The sequence below is a fragment of the Myxocyprinus asiaticus genome, chromosome 27, assembly GCF_019703515.2.
Source record: "Myxocyprinus asiaticus isolate MX2 ecotype Aquarium Trade chromosome 27, UBuf_Myxa_2, whole genome shotgun sequence".
Taxonomy (NCBI): domain Eukaryota; kingdom Metazoa; phylum Chordata; class Actinopteri; order Cypriniformes; family Catostomidae; genus Myxocyprinus; species Myxocyprinus asiaticus.
This window is the reverse complement of record NC_059370.1, coordinates 29,366,012-29,384,455: the sequence shown is the minus strand read 5'-3', so window position 1 is coordinate 29,384,455 and position 18,444 is coordinate 29,366,012. Positions and strand designations below refer to the sequence as shown.

Sequence of the window (18,444 nt, the reverse complement as noted above, 5' to 3'; positions counted from 1 at the left end):
AATACTCAATGGAGCATTTGAACTTTTGTTTGGAATAAAGTCTTAACCAGTTAATTACTTTAATTGCTGATGTGGATATTAATGTGGTCAACTTTAAGAGACGGAAAGACGAGCTCCGACGTTAAATCACTTCAGGTCAGGAATTTAACATCGCGCTCAGGTGTAGGCTATTAATAAATACATGAGAATCACGTGTGATACATTAACATAGACATTTCAAGAAGTGGAAAGTGTACATGATGTTGTATCTTAGTTAATGTAACACTTGACAAGCTCCAGACCCGCACAGTTAACAGAGACCGCAAACGGAGTCAAGACCACACCCATCCGATCTGAAATCACAACGTGTGTATTTTCATTCATAAGGTTTACACTTTAGAAATATTGGCTGCACAGATTCATAAATTCGTTGTGCTTTTGGATAATCAGTCATATAAATATTTTTTATATTATTTGGATGAATCTGTTTTTCATTTTGAAGTCATTATCTGTGCCTTTCTGAATAAGGTATTCAGCTTTGGGCACATCCCTACTCTCCAAATGAGGGATTTTTAAGTGATTATTCAGTAAAAATGCCAATCATAAACACGTTTCATTAATGTTAAGTCTCATTTTCCAGTGCAACAGTGAATAATGTGAGCACTCCAAATGAACTGAGGCTGCACCAAAACAAAAACAAAAACGTTCCGGTTTCACTTTAACATTAGTGTAATGGCAAATGTTCTTGGTTGTTGCGGATTCATACACAGAGCGTTAATAACAGTAGGCTACATTCACACAGTCAGTGTTTGGGATTGGCAACCATATTTACTTACAGGTGTGAGTCTTGAAATGTCCTGTTCATACAACAGCTTACAGTAGCAGTTTGACTGCTGTCTGTATGAACGAAAAACCGAAGTCAAGCCCGTATTCTAACAGCTGTAACCACAGTGACAATGACTAAAGTAAATATCAAAGATGGTGACGTCTGTAACACCGGCAAGTCTTGACACAATTGATGCTGCATTATTAAATCATTTGTTTTACAGAGTGCACTCAACATCTGTGTCGCACGGCTCGCGCCCATGAGCATATACGGTAGAAGACAGCGGCAGGACCTTCGGATGACAAAGCTAATTTCTCTGTCTCCGTGAGTTAACAAAACCCCACATAAAACACACAAGACACACGTGTACAGTGCAGCATGGCTCTCTCACATTATATGACGTGGCAGACACTAGTTGTCCAGTACGGTTCTTTTCACACAGCACAGGTTTGCCGAAAATGCGGTTGTGAGACCTGAAAATTTGCGGGTGTCAGATCGGTCAAAAAATGTGGTTATCACTCTCGTAAATCACCAGACTTTGTGTGAACGCAACCGCAGTGACAAAGAGGAGGAACTGCTTACTCTGTTACGGTGGAGATGATACCATGACGACTGTGCAGTTGGACATTTTTTGACTGCTTCAAGCTTTTTAAGGACTTGTTTTGCCGCTGTCAATATGTAGAAAAGTGATTGGATTACATCAGAATCACAGTTTTTACTGGAATATTTGGGAAATTATACAAAATTTTAAGCTACCGCAAATAATGCGGAGCTTGATTGAATTTGCATAAATGTTTTATTCCTGGAGGGACTGTTAAAATATCTTGGAGTACCACGTAAATACTATAATATCTGAATATAGTTATCATAAATTGAAAATAAATCAAAAGTATCATGGTATTAGATCTAATACCATCAATGTACTATGGTACCTCCACAGAATTTTTTTTGGAATTGACAAAGCCATGATAAGAAGCTGCAGTGTTTTAGGATGACACAAACACACTCAAAAGGAGAACATCAGCAGGAGAGAGATCACTACTCAGCAAAAGAGCCTGAAGGTGTTAGCCATGAGGAAAAGACCCAATTGCGTGTTTGTGTGTGTGTACATCTATCAGATTCTGAACTAAAATAACACATAAAGAACTAATGGTTAATTTATCACATTTAGTGCTATATTAACAAAGAATCTTTAACTGGTGTACGTGTGCTTGCAAAGCAGCATCTGGATTACCTTGAGTGAGTCGAAACAGGCGATGACACGACCGTTCTCCACGTGGCAGGTACGAGAGGGGTGAGCGAACTTGCATTCTGTGTCTGAACGCGAGCAGGTTCCTCGCTGGAACTCTCTGCACACCTCCAGCGTCAGCCACTTGGTGTCGCGGCCCATGGTCACATTGATGGCCATGGCGGTACCTCTGTGAGCAGAGGGGTGGGGTGGGGCAGCCAGGCGTGATAAACCACAAAAGCTGCAAAAGATGAGCACAGTAGCAGGGAGGAGGGGATCCTTAGACTACCTGTCCAGAAATAAGCTAACTCTCACAGGGACAGGAAGGGGACATAGTCTGCTGATCAGCCAATGGGCTCAGAGGAGCTGCATACAATCACAAAAGTACAATGAGGATGTAAAACCAGTTAAAAGTAAGGTCTGCGTGCTGTGAATTAGAGTGTCGAGGTGGGGTAGGTCACTGTGACATGCTGCGGTGCATCTTCGAGCTGCTGTCCAGGAAAACAAGGTACTAAAACTGGAGCAGAGCGGCACTTTCAACTTTTCTGCAGTACTCGCCCCACTGTCAAGACTCGCCCGCCGGAGCTCTAGGTTTAAAATAGCCCTCTTGCATTGATATAAAATGGACTTTCTCTAATTTTAGGCTTCCAGAAACCCCTGCCCTGCTGCCATAGCCACAGCAGTCTGTAAAAATACTTGCATGTCTGGGCCGTAAAGGATGGAGAGACTGCAGACACTCAGAGGTGAATCCAAAGAGGAAACTAATGGACTGGTGTCCTTGTATTAAAAGGTGAAATGGCAAGCAGGCGAGGCTGGAATCGAGGAACAGGCAAATGGGCCGGCTGACTGTCAGGGTGAAATATAGCCCGAGCCAAGGCCAAGCACTTGCACACTCTCAAGTCAGGGAGGAAGTGAGCAATCCGAAGCGGAGAGCAGCGGACACAGAGACGGGCTGCTGCAGCATCCAGATGAGGCACTTAGTGGTGATGCAAGTCTTCTTTTACTTGAATCGTTTTCTCATCCCTCCTGTCCCGGCGTCCTCCCTTTCATCGCACTGCTCTGAGAGTCCGTTCACGGCAGGTAAACCTGTCTTTCCAAAAAGACACAAAGGCAACAAACTCAGTTAAGACAGCTCTTCCTGTTCAGAAGTCTGGTAGAATTCCTACAAACATTAGGCATAGCAGTATTTCACAAAACATAAGGGATGAAATGAAACTACTGGTAAAACATTTTTATCAAAATAACAAAATGCCTCAGCTGTTTATGTTGCAAACCTGTAACTGGGGAACACAGATGTGAGAGACAAACAGAGAGAGGCTGAGAGCACATGGCAGAAAGCGCAAGTGAGAGAGAGAGTGAAAGAGAGATAGAGGAGGAGTGCAGACGGGACGCAGGAAGAAATGCAAGGGAAAGGGCAGGCTGTGTCTTGATTAATAGACAGAGCAAGGGAGGGGAGGAGACAGGAAGAGGGAGAGAGGAAGCGAGCACATGGGAGAGAGCAACGTCACTTTACGACTGATGCAGCAAAAGTTAGTGTTAAACAAACAGTGTTTGTTGCGGAGGCCATAAACTATGCAGTGATCAGTATTGTCAGTGCTTAAAATCTAAACAAGCTTTTGTAAAAGAGGAAGAAGAGGAAGCAGGCAGAGCAGAGCAGACCAGAGGAAGGGCAAATCCCCATAGCTGCAGCTGCTGAGCACGGAACACTGCAACAGCCAATCAGAAGCTGCGTTGTGACCAGGCAAGGTGGATCGGCCAATCAGGAGGAGCCTAATATATTGATCACTTTTTTTGCCGTTAGACTCCGCACCCTCTTTGTCATTGCATTGCTCCTTGGCTGAATTCTAAGGAGAGTGAAGCATGCCTGTGTCTCTCTCTTTCCTGGATCGGGAGAGATTTATGTGCACTTGCCAAATATAAGCAATCGTTGCGCTCTGAGTCACATGCACACGCAGGTGGGAGGATGAAGTGATTGTGGGAAAGGAATGCAGAAGTGAATGGATTTTTATCCGATTCCTTCCACAGTCATGACAATGGCATTTGTGGAGATATGGGAAGGTGAGATCTAGTTTGTGTATGGGAAGGAGATTGGGTGGGGGGGGTGGAGATCCACAGAGAGATGTAAGCGTGTTTCTTGGGTGGGTCTGACAGTTCATATGCAGTCCCCTGAGAGAGAGAGACAGTACTATGAGGCATAATCAATGGTGTGATGACCAAGCATACTTGAAGTGATGTGGGATGGAGGAAGGGGTTAGGAACCGAGAATCGGAAGACTTTCAGTTCTTTTAACGGTTCTTGAATGAGCATTATTCTGCTTGTGAGTCTTTAATCAGTGTTATTAAAGACTGGTTGTTCATATGACAATGTGTAGTTCACCCAAAAATGACAATTCTGTCAGCATTTACTCACTCTCATGTCATTCCAAACCTGCATAATTTACTTTCCAGGGTTTTTCTTGCATTGAAAATTTTTGGCAGCCAACCAGATTAAATTTCGGGCCACCATTTTAAATGTAATTGAATTCACCTCCAGTTCAGTGCTTTACAAGTGCTAAATTTATTTCTTGTCTGAAATGCACACCTGCATGGCGTAATGGTAGCCTGATTTTCGCGTATCGCATATTTTGACAAATGTTGTAGTTTTGTATAAAATTATTTATTATAAGGAAGTACTTACAGGTAATTTTATTACAACTGTGGCCACGTCCACACTAATAAGTTTTTATTTGAAAACGTATCTTTTCTCGACATTTTGGTCTTCCGTCCACACTGAGACGGCATTTTTGTCAGCGAAAACTGAGCTTTTTGAAAACGCTCTCCCAAGAGGATAAATTTGAAAATGCAGTCTTCACGTTGTAGTGTGGTCTGAGAAAACAGATATATCTGAAAACGATTACATATTTGTTGTCACGTGACGCAGTCATGTGATCCATTCAACCAAAACAATCAAGATGGCAGCCCGTATTATATTTGATAGCATTGTTAAAGATAAATGTTACCTTTGTACAACATTCACATTGCATTCTTTCAAATGTGATGGGAAGTTTACTCAGAATTGGTGTCCGGCGATGGAACACGAGGACACTTGTGTTTCAGACCATACATTGAACAGCGATTTTTCACATGCGCAGTAAGGGGATTTAAGCGTTTTATATGTTTCAGTGTGGACGAGCAACTTTTGGAAAACGCTCAAAAATGACAGTGTGGACGGAGAGCGTTTCGAAAACAAAAACGGCATTTTCAAATGTATCCGGATTAATGTAGCGCTCTTCAAAATGAATGTGTGAAGCCGGCCACTCATACACTTGATAAGACTGCATTATAAACATCGCACACTATGTGTGTGTGTAGATGACAAAGAGCAGAGCACTTATAAACTGTGAAGCATGTAGCATATGCAGACTACATATAATAATATAATTAAAACCTGCCTTTTGCGGTTTAAGAAGCATATTAGGCCATATAGCGAACTGCGGAGTTGAGAAGCTGTCATCAAAAACATCAGGTTTTCAGCCAAAATGCCAAAATAAAAGCTCTATTTAACAAGATGTGTGAAATTGAAATATTGCAACAAAAACAAAAATATATTACTTATGTATTGTAAAATGTATCATTCAATATAGTAGTAGTAGTAGTAGTAATAATAACAATAACAGTTATTATTATTACATATTAATACTAATTATATTATATTTAAGCAATAACTAACAAGCATTTCATTACTGATTTCATGAATACTGTGATGTTTTGCTGTGAAGCACTGTATTTTACTTAATATATAAATAGTTACAATGTTGGGTTTTGGATTGTGCTGTGAGGATGTGTATGAAATCTTTTCATATGATGAAATGGTATGGTATGATGAAAAGTAATTGTTCTGTTCTTGTTTTATTAAAATTCAATAAATTCATTTGATTAGACAGTTTTTTTTGTTTTTTTTTATTATAAAATGTAATTACATTTTAAAACATGGAAAAATAGGGAATAAATTTAATGGAATTTGGAAAAAAGTATTTCAAAACGTATTTCATAGTGCACTAAATGTAATTAAGTTACGTGAAACATTAATGAAATACAATTAAGTAATAAACCAACTTCACGCATGTGAATGACTGTGTACATCAGTCACCACCGAAGACCATTATCTACCCAGGAAGAATGTTGATGCTGTTCTTTTTCCCATCAAATGAAAGTAAATCGTAACCGATGCTGTCAGTCCCTAATATTGTCTTTTTGTGTTTTACGGAAGAAAGTAAGTCACACTGGTTTGGAATGTCATGAGGGTGAGTAAATAATTACAGAACTTGTATTTTTTTTTTCTCCGTGAACTATCCCTTTAAAGATACACTTTATGAGATTGTTGTAATTTATGCAGAAATCTATAAAAATGTATGTATGAATAAAATTTTACCATTTCATTTTTGTTTAGTATTTTTATTTAGTATAGAGTTAGGACCAATTATTGGAGATGCATTTATGCCATGCAGTCTCTGTGCCACATTACAAAGTCTGTGTAAACACAACTTTTGCAAGAATTACAGTATATTAAATTGATTTCTTATTTGTAATATCTGTTGTGTTGAAATCTGATCTCACCCTTTGGCAAAAGACTGGCAGTGAATGCAATAAGAACTGTATCTCTTATTTCCAAAAATACTTCTACCGCAAAAGTACTAAAGAATCGTTAAGGACCCAAAATCAAAACCAGAATCGGAACCAGAATCATTAAATTCCTTACGATTCCCATCCCTAAACGGAGGGGTGTATGGGTATACAAATGAATGAACAACAGAAAAATGAAAAGAGATAAAGCAGAGGTGAGTGAGCAGACACTGAGAGTATTAGAGGAGAGGTTAAGGCAGATATTATCTGTGCCTGTGTCTCACAGCGACAGACACAGACAGCACGCAGGCAGACAGTCCAGAAAGAGAGCATTGCGGTGAGGGGATGAGAGAGGGAGAGAGAGAACAAGATGAGAATTGAATTAATAACATCCACCTCCAGATACAAGAACAAAGGCACAAATTGCAATGCAATGTAATACAATGTAAAAGAGAAAGTAGGTTTTACAGGCTGATGTGCGCACCCTCCCCCAACTTCTGCCCTACAGTAAGATCAATGAAGATCTGAATGGAGCTGTTGGTCAGCACCAACTTAAAATCTCTGTCTCAATGCAGCAGTACCTCAACCAAACCTGCACACACACTCTCCATGATCTGCAAAAGGCCAATTATCTCATTTATATGTAAGCAGGTGAAAGAAGAGGTGATGCGTGAAGAGAACATGCGGGTGTGTGATGTAAGCTGCTGTGTTTAATTCCCTCCACAGACACCACGATTACCCTAATTGAGTACAAGCATGGCCCTCCCAACAATCACTAATCCCCCTCACAATGACAATCAGTTATTTCCCAAATTGGGCGATTCTATCTTCACAGCTTGTAGAGCTAACGAACACAGACACCCCTGAGACAATTGGACCAGTAATAAATAGATGTCTCGGACTGATTTCACAACATGATTAAGTAAATTATTAATGCAAAGTAGACTTACACAATCCAACTGACATTTTAGTGTAGGCCAGGTCTAGTTATTACAAACTGTCTTTATACAGTCAAAAAAGCTGGAAATGTTAAAAAAAAAAAAGGTATTTAGAAATGCACAAAGACAGCTAGCTGACTGCTAACTTACCAACTTGAATGAAAAGTAAAAAAGCCAAGCTAAGCAAAACTAATGGACACAGCTTAAATCTGAAGTGAATAATTTTTTCAATTTTAAAATAATTTCTTATATCCCAGCTTCATATGCAGAGCCAAATTTAAGTAAGTCATTTGTAGGTTGATTTCCAGTGTAAACACAGTGGCATTATCAAAACATTTCTCTGTTTTTTTAAGCATTCCCTCCAGCTCAACCAATGGTGAGAGTTGTGGGCGGAACTATCTGTTTGTGTGACCAATGGAAGACAGGAGTAGTGCTTGTGAAACCTGTTTGAAAACAACAATTATGCTAGAGCAGGCTGTATGCTTACTTTTTAGGTGTTAGCACTGAAGTGCTAGTAAACAAACAAACAAAAAAATTTATTAGCCCACAAAAGAGTGTGTTTGAAACTTGTTATTGTTAAACTATAAAATGTTTTAATAATGTATTCCTTTTTTATTATTACTACAATTTACTACTATCACTAGCCTACCACTACTACTACAACAATTTTGATATATTATCATATTTTTAAAGATATGATACTGTGATGAGGAGGAGGGCGTGGCTGGGCCGTGAGGACGTACGCCCGGCACTGAATTATCCTAATCAGCCGGGAGGGGGATAAAGACAAGCCAGAGGCACAAGTTCAGGAGAGAGAGATGCACGTGGCCACTGTGTGTGTGTGTGTCTGTGTTTTTATGTTGTTTAACTTTATTTATGTCTTTAAAGTTATGTTGACTGTTCTGCCGGTTCCCGCCTCCTCCTTGCCCATCTTAAGAACCCCGTTACATTGGTGCCGAAAACCCGGAAGGAGGAGGGATGCGCTGTCATGGAGTCCTCGCCGCTGCTGTCTGCCGGGAAGCGGAGGAGCCGCTGCCATCTGCCAGGGGACGGAGGAGTCGCTGCCGTCCGTCAGGAGATGGAGGAACCTCTGCCATCCACCAGGAAGCGGAAGAGCCGTTACCGTCTGCCAGGGGTCAGAGGACTCACTGCCGTCCGCCAGGGGAAGAGCGGCTGTTGTCTACCAGGGGGTGGAGGAGTGGCTGAGGACCAGGCACTGGTGTGTCCGGGGACTGGCGAGCGAGTTTTTCTCTCTCTCTCTTCTCTCTGTCTCTCCCCCTCGCTCTTTCCCTCTCCCCTCTCCCTCCCCTCGTCTCTCCCAGGGCTCCAGAGAGGCTGGGAAGACCTGCCGGCAACACCTCCTGTGAGACAACTCAATAGCAGGAAGGAAGTAGACACAGGGAAGTGGGGTTTCTTCTGGCACAGGTAAGATTTTTAATCGGCCACTTCAAGGTTTTTCAAGTTTACAAACTCATCAGATTCACAGCAGGTAGTTAAACAAACACATCAGCTTCACAGGAACGTAATAACCTCAACACATCAGCTTAACACACAAAACAGATTAAACTGCTTCAGCTTCGGGTACACTGTGGCCTTTCTTGTGCCAGACTCTCTCACTCTGCTGCTGGTGGCATGGTTGGTTATATGCCGCTCTCCCCATGCTCACTGGAATTAGAGACAGGTGTTAAACATAATCTAGCTCAGCTGCAAGCGCCCTTACCGCTTTCTCTCTCTCCGGACGGACGCTTGACCACGCCCCCACAGCCACATATCCCCACCGCCCGACTCAGGCCGGGGAGGCATCCGGCCTGCCTACCACTCCCCCCCCATTTCCGGAGAGGAAGTCGGCGACAGCCATCTGTGCTCCCGGTCTGTGGACCTCCTTGAACTTAAATGGCTGAAGAGCCAGATACCAATGGGTGATCCGCGCATTGGTATCTTCCATGCAGTGAGTCACTGGAGTGGGGTGTGATCCGAGCAGAGGGTGAAGACCCGTCCCAACAGGTAGTACCAGAGAGTGAGGACCGCCCACTTGATGGCGAGACATTCCTTTTCCACGGTGCTGTACTTAGTCTCCCTCAGCGAGAGCTTGCGGCTAATATACAGCACCGGGCACTCCTCCCCCTAACACCACCTGCGAGAGTACGGCCCCCAGCCCTCTGTCTGAAGCATCCATCTGTAACACAAAAGGGAGAGAGAAATCGGGTGAATGTAAAAGCGGCCCCCCGCAAAGTGCATCTTTAACCTGCATGAACGCCTGTTGACACTGCTCTGTCCACTGGACTGGGTCTGGAGCTTCCTTTTTAGTGAGATCGGTCAGCGGGCTGGTGACATCCGAATAATTAGGCACGAACCTCCTATAATAGCCAGCCAGCCCCAGGAACTGTCTCACCCCCTTTTTGGTCTTGGGCCTCGGGCAGGTCGCAATCGCCGCAGTCTTGTCAATTTGGGGACGCACCTGCCCGTGGCCCAAGTGGAGCCCCAGATACCGTACCTCCACCCGCCCAATCGCGCACTTCTTCGGGTTTGCTGTGAGTCCTGCTCGTCGCAGCGATCTCAGAACCGCCCTCAGATGCTGCATGTGCCGCTGCCAATCATTACTGTAAATGATGATGTAATCTAAATAGGCAGCGGCGTAAGCCGAATGCGGTCTGAGGATTCGGTCCATGAGATGCTGAAACGTGGCCGGGGCTCCAAACAAACCGAACGGAAGCGTCACAAATTGGTGTAATCCAAACGGCGTGGAGAAGGCTGTTTTTTCACGGGAAATTGGTGTCAAGGGGATCTGCCAATAACCCTTTGTCAAATACAGTGTCGAATAAAATCGAGCAGTGCCCAACCGATAAGCATTATCCATTACCCCTATATCGAGCATAGCATCCAATTCTTCCCGGACAATTTTCTTTCTGTGCTTGGGCAAACGGTAGGGATGGCTCTGTACCACCACCCTCGGCTCGGTCTCAATGTGGTGCTGGATGAGGTTCGTATGACCCGGCAGAAGGGAAAACACGTCTGCAAACTCCTGTTGCAACTTGACAACCTCTGCGAGCTGACATGGTGAGAGGTGGTCTCCACAAATGTAAATGATTTTGTTTTGTATTCACCTCCGGCCCGAGCTCCACCCTCTCCGGAACTACCGTAGAAAACGTCACAGGGACCACCTCCCTCCACAATTTCAGGAGGTTGAGGTGATATATTTGACATGTGCCCCCTCTATCGGTTCGCTTTATCTCATAATCGAGATCCCCCACTCGTCGTGTGACCTCAAAGTTTCCTTGCCACTTGGCGAGTAATTTAGAGCTCGATGTGGGGAGTAATACGAGTACCTTATCTCCTGGTGCAAATTCCCGCAGCCGGGTTCCCCTGTCGTACAGTCAGCTCTGTCGTTTTTGAGCTTGGAGCAAATTCTTCTGTGTTAGTTGCCACAAAGTGTGGAGTTTTGCTTTAAGATCAAGAACGTATTGAATTTCGTTTTTACTTGTTGAAGGTCCCTCCTCCCAAGCTTCGCTTATGACATCAAGCACGCAGCGCGGGCACAACCCATACAGCAGCTCGAATGGTGAAAACCCCGTGGAGGCTTGTGGGATCTCTCGTACTGCAAATAACAGGGGATTGAGCCATTTTACCTAATTTCTAGCATCCTTGTGCACGAACTTACGAATAATATTTTCAAGGGTTTTATTAAATCGCTCCACCAGGCCATCTGTTTGTGGATGGTAAACGCTGGTGCGGATTGATTTAATGCCCAATAATTTGTAAAGCTCACGTAGTGTCCGTGACATAAAGGTTGTGCCCTGATCGGTGAGGATTTCTTTCGGAATCCCAACCCGGGAGATTATTTTGAAGGGTGTCTCCGCAACACTGCATGCTGAGATGTTGCATAGAGGCACCGCTTCCGGATATCGCGTTGCACAGTCCACTAGGACCAGTACAAAGCGGTGTCCGTGTGCTGATCGCTCTAATGGCCCGACGAGGTCCATTCCAATTCTCTCGAATGGGACCTTGATCAGTGGAAGGGGGCGCACTTTTGGGGTGGCCGGTGGATTCACCAGCTGACATTTGCGGCATGCCGCACACCACCTGCCAATGCCCGGCCAATAAAAACAGGCTATTAGGTGGTTCAGTGTTTTTCTTTCCCCTAGATAACCCGCCATGGGATTATAATGAGCCGCCTGGAACACCATTTCCTGACGGCTCCGCGGTATTAAGAGCTGGGTTGTATCTTCCTTTGAGCATCCTGCGTCACTCTATACAACCGCTCATTTATAATTGCGAAATATGGATATGAAAGGGCGACATTCGGCTGGAGTTGTTGAACATCGATCACTCTCACTTGGTCAAAGGCATGCTTGAGGGTTTGGTCTCGCGACTGCTCTAAAGTGAAATCCCCTTCGGGAAATCACCTGAGGATTGGAGGGGCTGTATCCTCTCCCCCTTCACGTCATTCTGACGCGGAGCAAATGAAGACGGCCCCGGCTCCGCCTCCCCTGCCAGGGCATCACACATTTCACATCTCACCGCTTTTGTGCAGGACTCATCCGCGCATATTCCCTTTAATAGATTTCTAAATTCAGGCCAATTAGTCCCCAAAATCTGAGGATGGGTGAGGCGGGAACTAACTGCGGCCTCCACTCTATGTTTTGTTCCCCGGAATTTAATCATAAGGGTCACCACAGGGTAGTTGTGAATATCCCCATGCACACACTTCACCCTTACTGTTTTAGCTGTGCCCAAAGCCTCATGTTGAACCAAGCGTTGGTGGATAGTGGTTTGATTACAACCCGTGTCCACCAATGCTTGGTGAGTACCCCCTTGACACTTACCGGTATCCGGTATGCTCCGGCCTGATCTGGGGCAGCTTGCACAATATCGGGGATCTGGACCACCGTTCCCAGCTCTATCACAGGGCACTGATCCCGGAAGTGTCCCGGATCCCTGCAACTCCAGCAGACCGGCCCAGGCTCCATGCCCGCACCCGTGTCGGCGGACACTTCCACCTGAGGGGGAGAGCGGCGGGGCACTGTCGAGGCTGAGGGTGATGGTTCTCTCTGGGCTGAGGTGGCTCCGAATCGCATGCCGGTCCTCTGCCTGAGCTCTGAGGATCTCAAAGAACCGACGATCCTAGTCTTGATGTAGCTAAAGCAGAGACTGTTGGTGTGACTGGTGTAGGCCAGCGAGGGACTTGAGGATCTCGGCCAACTGCGAGGACTCCATGGGGCGTACTTCAGGATCCCAGGTTTCGGCACCAGTGTGAGACAACTCAACAGCAGGAAGGAAGTAGACACAGAGAAGCAGGGTTTCTTTTGGCACAAGTAAGATTTTTAATCGGCCACTTCAAGGTTTTTCAAGTTTACAAACTCGTCAGATTCACAGCAGGTAGTCAAACAAACACATCAGCTTCACAGGAACGTAATAACCTCAACACATCAGCTTCACACACATAACAGATTAAACCGCTTCAACTTCGGGTACACCGTGGCCTTTCTTGTGCCAGACTCTCTCACTCTGCTACTGGTGGCGTGGCTGGTTATATGCCGCTCTCCCCATGCTCACTGGAATTAGAGACAGGTGTTAAACATAATCTAGCTCAGCTGCAAGCGCCCTTACTGTTTTCTCTCTCTCTGGACGGATGCTTGACCACGCCCCCACAGCCACACGTCCCCTCCAGAAAGGGAGAGGAGTACGTCAAGCTGGAGGTTTCCCCGGACTGACTCGGGCGGTGGAGGAATGTGATGAGGAGGAGGGCGTGGCCGGGCCATGAGGACACACGCCCGGCACTGAATTATCCTAATCAGCCGGGAGGGGGATAAAGACAAGCCGGAGGCACCAGTTCGGGAAAGAGAGAGTTGCATGCGGCCGCTGTGTGTGTGTCTGTGTGTTTATGTTGTTTAACTTAATTTATGTAATTAAAGTTATGTTGACTGTTCTGCCGGTTCCCGCCTCCTCTTTGCCCATCTTAAGAACCCTGTTACAGATACGTAATATATATTTATTTATTCCCAGCTATGTAATTAAAAAACAATGTTACTTTGATTTTTAATCATTTTAACATTAATTGTAATGGTTTAAGTATAGACCACTGAAAAACCCATATCCACCGACAACTAATCTGAATGGCCTATTAAATAAACGCATCCTATTATGGTGTTTCTCTGAATCTCTGGATTTCATCGATTACATCAGTTTTTGCCATTCTCTTTTTTGAGCTGAACAGAAGGAACATTACCGCGACCCTCCATCGCGTCCACGGCATCTCGCTAAAGTTAGAGTCCTCGAGATTTAGTAATAGGAAAGCAGACATCAGACTCACTGTACATGCTCTTTGAGCAATGCTCATTGTAGTCAGAAATGACACACTGCAGACGAGCGAACAGGCTGTAATTTGTCGTTGCATATCAAAACCGTACAGCCCTGTAATAGAGGCATTCTCTAGAGAACATTTTAATGGATGTTGATGAAGACTTTGAGTGCAAGATTTGTTTCAATATTTTTGGTCCGTTTTTCAGGAAGATTGTAAAATGTAAATGCGTATATATATAAGATAATTTTGTTCACTTCAAAGAGTACACTAGCATCTAGATGACCACAGTGCTAACAGACATACATAAATGCCACAAAACTCCAATTTTAATTTCATGAGGTCTTTAAAAAATAGTGGTAGAGAAAGTCTGAATACAAAACCTCATGCACTTCAAGCAGTATCCGAATATCTTTATTGAACAGACAAGACAAAGAACCTTGTGTTCGATACTAATTACATCAGCAATATGTAGTACAACTGTTACACAGGCTTGTATAGGTGGTGGCTGTGTGCAGTTGGTTTACTCTGATGTTCTATGGCAGGAAAGTGGCTGGGCAAAAGATATAGACCAGAGAACAGCATGTGTGTGTGTGTGTGTTGCTGACGGTGATCTACAAATGAGGCATTTCAAAAGTGTTTAGGTGGTGAGTATATATTGTCTCTACAAGGTCTCAAAGCTGTACACACACACACACACAAACATGTTGGTATTTGTGGTTTATGAGGACTCTCCCTAGACATAATGATTTTTATACTGTACAAACTATAGACTCTATCCCCTAACTCTAACCCTACCCCTAAACCTAACCCTCACAAAAAACTTTCTGTATTTTTACATTTTCAAAAAAACATAATTTAGTATGTTTTTAAGCGATTTGATTTATGGGGACACTAGAAATGTCCTCATAAACCACATTTATAGCATAATGCCCTTGTAATTACCAGTCTGTAACCTAAAAAAAAGTCCTCGTAAACCACCTAAACCCGCCTACACACACAGTACTTGTAGCAGTGTCCTTCAGCTATTCAGTGCATGTGAATGCACAAGAATCATGGAATATGACTACAGTGTGTAACAGTAGACTGTGTTTGAGAACCCAATAACTTTCACCATCATTTGACTGTGGTTTGTACACAATTCCACTGTTCAAGTGTGTCTTAGTCTGAGAATTCGACAGAATAACACTTACATTGTTTGTCTGTGTGAAACAGACAGTGGTACTCCTCCTATATAGTATACAATGCTGTGTGTAATGCACCATAAATTGAACATGTGTTTAAAAGCAGAAAACAGTCTCCTGAGTCAGTCTATTTGAGACACACCCACTGAATGAGTTAATCTTAGATATTGGAATTATTGATGAAATAAATCAATATGACAACGGCTGCTCTGGATGTTATAATTACAGTGATCATTACAGAAATCACAGTTTCGTGTTCTATTTTACCTAGGCCTATTTTTCAATTAGCCTCTCACTCATGTAATGAATCTACAGAATAATCAAAAATAAGTATGTAATGGAAGGATTATTAATCAAATTGAGGTTAATAAACAGACTACAATATAAGAAAAACTGCTGAATAAAATACAATATTTTAATGGCTAATGGAAACCTTGATTAAGCAACATTCTGCAGACGTGTTTTCTTTCAGGTCCCACTGGACTGCAACATTTTGCTTATGTAAATAAACCAAAGGCCATGGGGCCTCTGGTACATTTAATTTCCATGGACATTCACCATCTTTAGGACATGACTCATGTGTGAACGAGAAAAATAGAACAATGCAGCATTTCCATAGTCGGAATCATAACCAAATCTGACCTTGAAATACTGGAGAGGTGACAACATGCAAACACGGTGCGAAAAGAAACAGATGCACTATTCAAATCGACTGCACAGAGTTAAAAAAAAACAATATGTGGCGCTGTCCTAAAGTTCTCAATTAAGCTAAAAAAAAGCAAGTATAGTACTGTAACTCCATCGGAATGATATGCAGAACCAACGCATGATTGAATTTGGTTGCCCGCCTCTGCTGCGCTCGTCTGCAGAGAGACAGGAGTGGGAGTGTGAGGGTCAGTTGGCAGAGGTCAGGGCAGGAAAGAGAGGAGCCTGCTGTTCTCTCCAATGCACTGCAGCGCTCAGCAGCACTGGAGCACCACAACATAACCTTCATACCACAGAGCTGACGCATGCAGGCAAGCCCAGCATGACCAACACACACACTGCAGCTTCAAACAGCACAGCACATGCTCCACACATGCATTGTGCCTGCTGCAGCTTGTACTGCAGCATTTCATGTGGCTAAGAGTACAGATTATAGTGAACCTTCCCACTGTTTCTTTACAAAGGGCAACAGTGGCTGTTTTTTGGTCTAAAGGTTTTGAGTTGCGATGTGTTTTCTGAGTTTTAAATATAAAGCATTAAATGTGCAGTCTTCTTTGTGCTATTATTCCTGTGGAGGCTAAAACCATAGGCAAATAAAAATCACAAATCATAAAGCAGAAGCAGAATTTAAACTAAATCCATATCGATTCTCAGAAATGCAGTCCTTCTTTGGGGCATTTAGAAAACAGCTCTGTTATTTCAATGAAATCCAAAATTATATTTAGTACTAATAATCATATTTACAGTGGGGTCCAAATGTCTCATTTGTGTAAACGCTTCTATTTTGCATTATTCTACTTTGACACCAAATTTTACATTTCAAATCATATTATCGACATAACAATTTAAGTGATTTGAGAGAAGTCTGCATACATTTACAAACATTTCAGAATTGCTTAGTATTGGGTATGTCCCCATTTTGCTTCCATGACAGCATGCACTCTAGTTTGTGCAAAACCTGATGATCCATGTTATCCCAGCACGATTTGACAATGTTCTAAAGAGCATCTTGTGCACTTCAATGGTAGCAAAGAAACCTGACCTTTTGTACAAAGGAGATAATATGCTCGATGTCACAAATTTACTTGCATTTGATTAGTGATCCTCTTTCAAATTTTACAATTTCCTTCTAGTCTGAGGAGGATGGATGCTTGAAACATTACTATTTATTGAAATCTTGTTCATGTTTTTTTTTTTTTAGGTGTGTGATTACTTTTAATGCAACCTGGCCTCATAGTGAAAACGTGACTCTGTATACATTTTTGCAAATTTGTTAAACATGTCTTCAGGTACAATTCCCTGCAGTTTCCAGGTGAAATGAACACTAGATGTGTGTTTTATTCACTTTCACTCAAATCCTGACTTCAATGGCTGACTATGACTTTATAAATACTTATTTTTCTCTCTATTACTCAGACCCTGATATCTTATATCCACACACTTCTACTCAAACACATCAATTGAAAAACAATACATTTTAATGCTTGTATTACAGACCCACCTACATATATACACTTATTCCAGTATAAATAGTGTCTGCAGTAGCTCACCTGCATAAGCATTGGACTTAGAGTCAGAGGATCATTGTTCAAGTCCAGCCATGAACTCAAACTAACACATGACATTACAGAGTCATGGAAGATGCATGAAATGATGTGGTTGGTTCAGAAAATGTGATTTTCCATTTCGCTTCTGCATTTTAAAACACTTTTTTGTTTTTAAAAAACATTTTAATGGTTAGGTTTAGGCATTGATAAGATAAGGATGTCTTTTTTTATGTTTCATATATTTTTTAAAACACTAATGGTTAGGTTTAGGAGTTGATTTGGAAAGAATGTATTTTTTTAAATGTCTCATTTATATTTTAAAACACTATTGGTTAGGTTCAGGCAAATGTTTTATGCTAGAGAGGTATGTTTTAAAAACATCCATCTAAAATTCACCTTAAAACCTCGTCTGAATATGACACCATTTTACTAGCTTTTGGCGCCCCCAGCTGGACATTTCACTGGAAACCTGCAGACAAACGTGCTATAAAGCACATACATTCTGAATTGCAAAAATGTTGTCATGTTCATGTGAATTTCATGAATTTCAAGTATCTAGAAAGTTTCGTCGTTTTATGTTAAAATTTAGTTGTATATTTCTTAAAATTATGTTTAAATTTTAGTTGTATATTTTTCAAAATCATAACACTTTTGTGTATTTCAACACCTAAATTTTAAAAAAAAAAATCCCATTTTAACGTGCTCTCAGACTTTTTGGATTCCACTATTTATCTAGAAATTGAATACTGGCCTATTTAGCCATTAATTCTCTGAAACTCTTCATAAGAAAACTAAAAAAAATCAGAAAAAGGACACTGTGTACTTCACTAGATGATCAAATCTCATGAATAGACACACTGTCCTGGCCATTACAGGCACACATATGGTCTGAATGACATTTAAAGGACAAGGCTGATCAGTACAGAGAACCTGATGCAGAAGTACAACCCAGATATAACCGATATTAAGCCCTATATGTACTTCCCCTTATGAAAGGAAATAATGCAAAAATACATGAAAACACTTTTCTGTTCCCCCAAGCCATGCAGAACTGTACCTTTAAAAAAAAAAAAAAAGAAATACAGAAATGGACAGTGCTGACAGACAAGAGCATGCAGGGCAGAGGTTTTGAAGCCGG

General features: G+C 42.4%; 1 protein-coding gene across 8 annotated transcripts in view; it reads right to left on the bottom strand.

Moving 5' to 3' along the window:
* LOC127417672 (muscleblind-like protein 3) overlaps positions 1–18,444 on the bottom strand; it is a 60,845-nt gene that overhangs the window by 36,280 nt on the left and 6,121 nt on the right. For all 8 annotated transcript variants that reach the window (XM_051657810.1, XM_051657808.1, XM_051657809.1 and 5 more), the window contains exon 2: positions 2,040–3,119. In XM_051657810.1, the coding sequence (XP_051513770.1) occupies positions 2,040–2,213 (174 nt within the window). In that variant the 5' untranslated portion in view covers positions 2,214–3,119. The remainder of the gene's footprint in view (positions 1–2,039; positions 3,120–18,444) is intronic.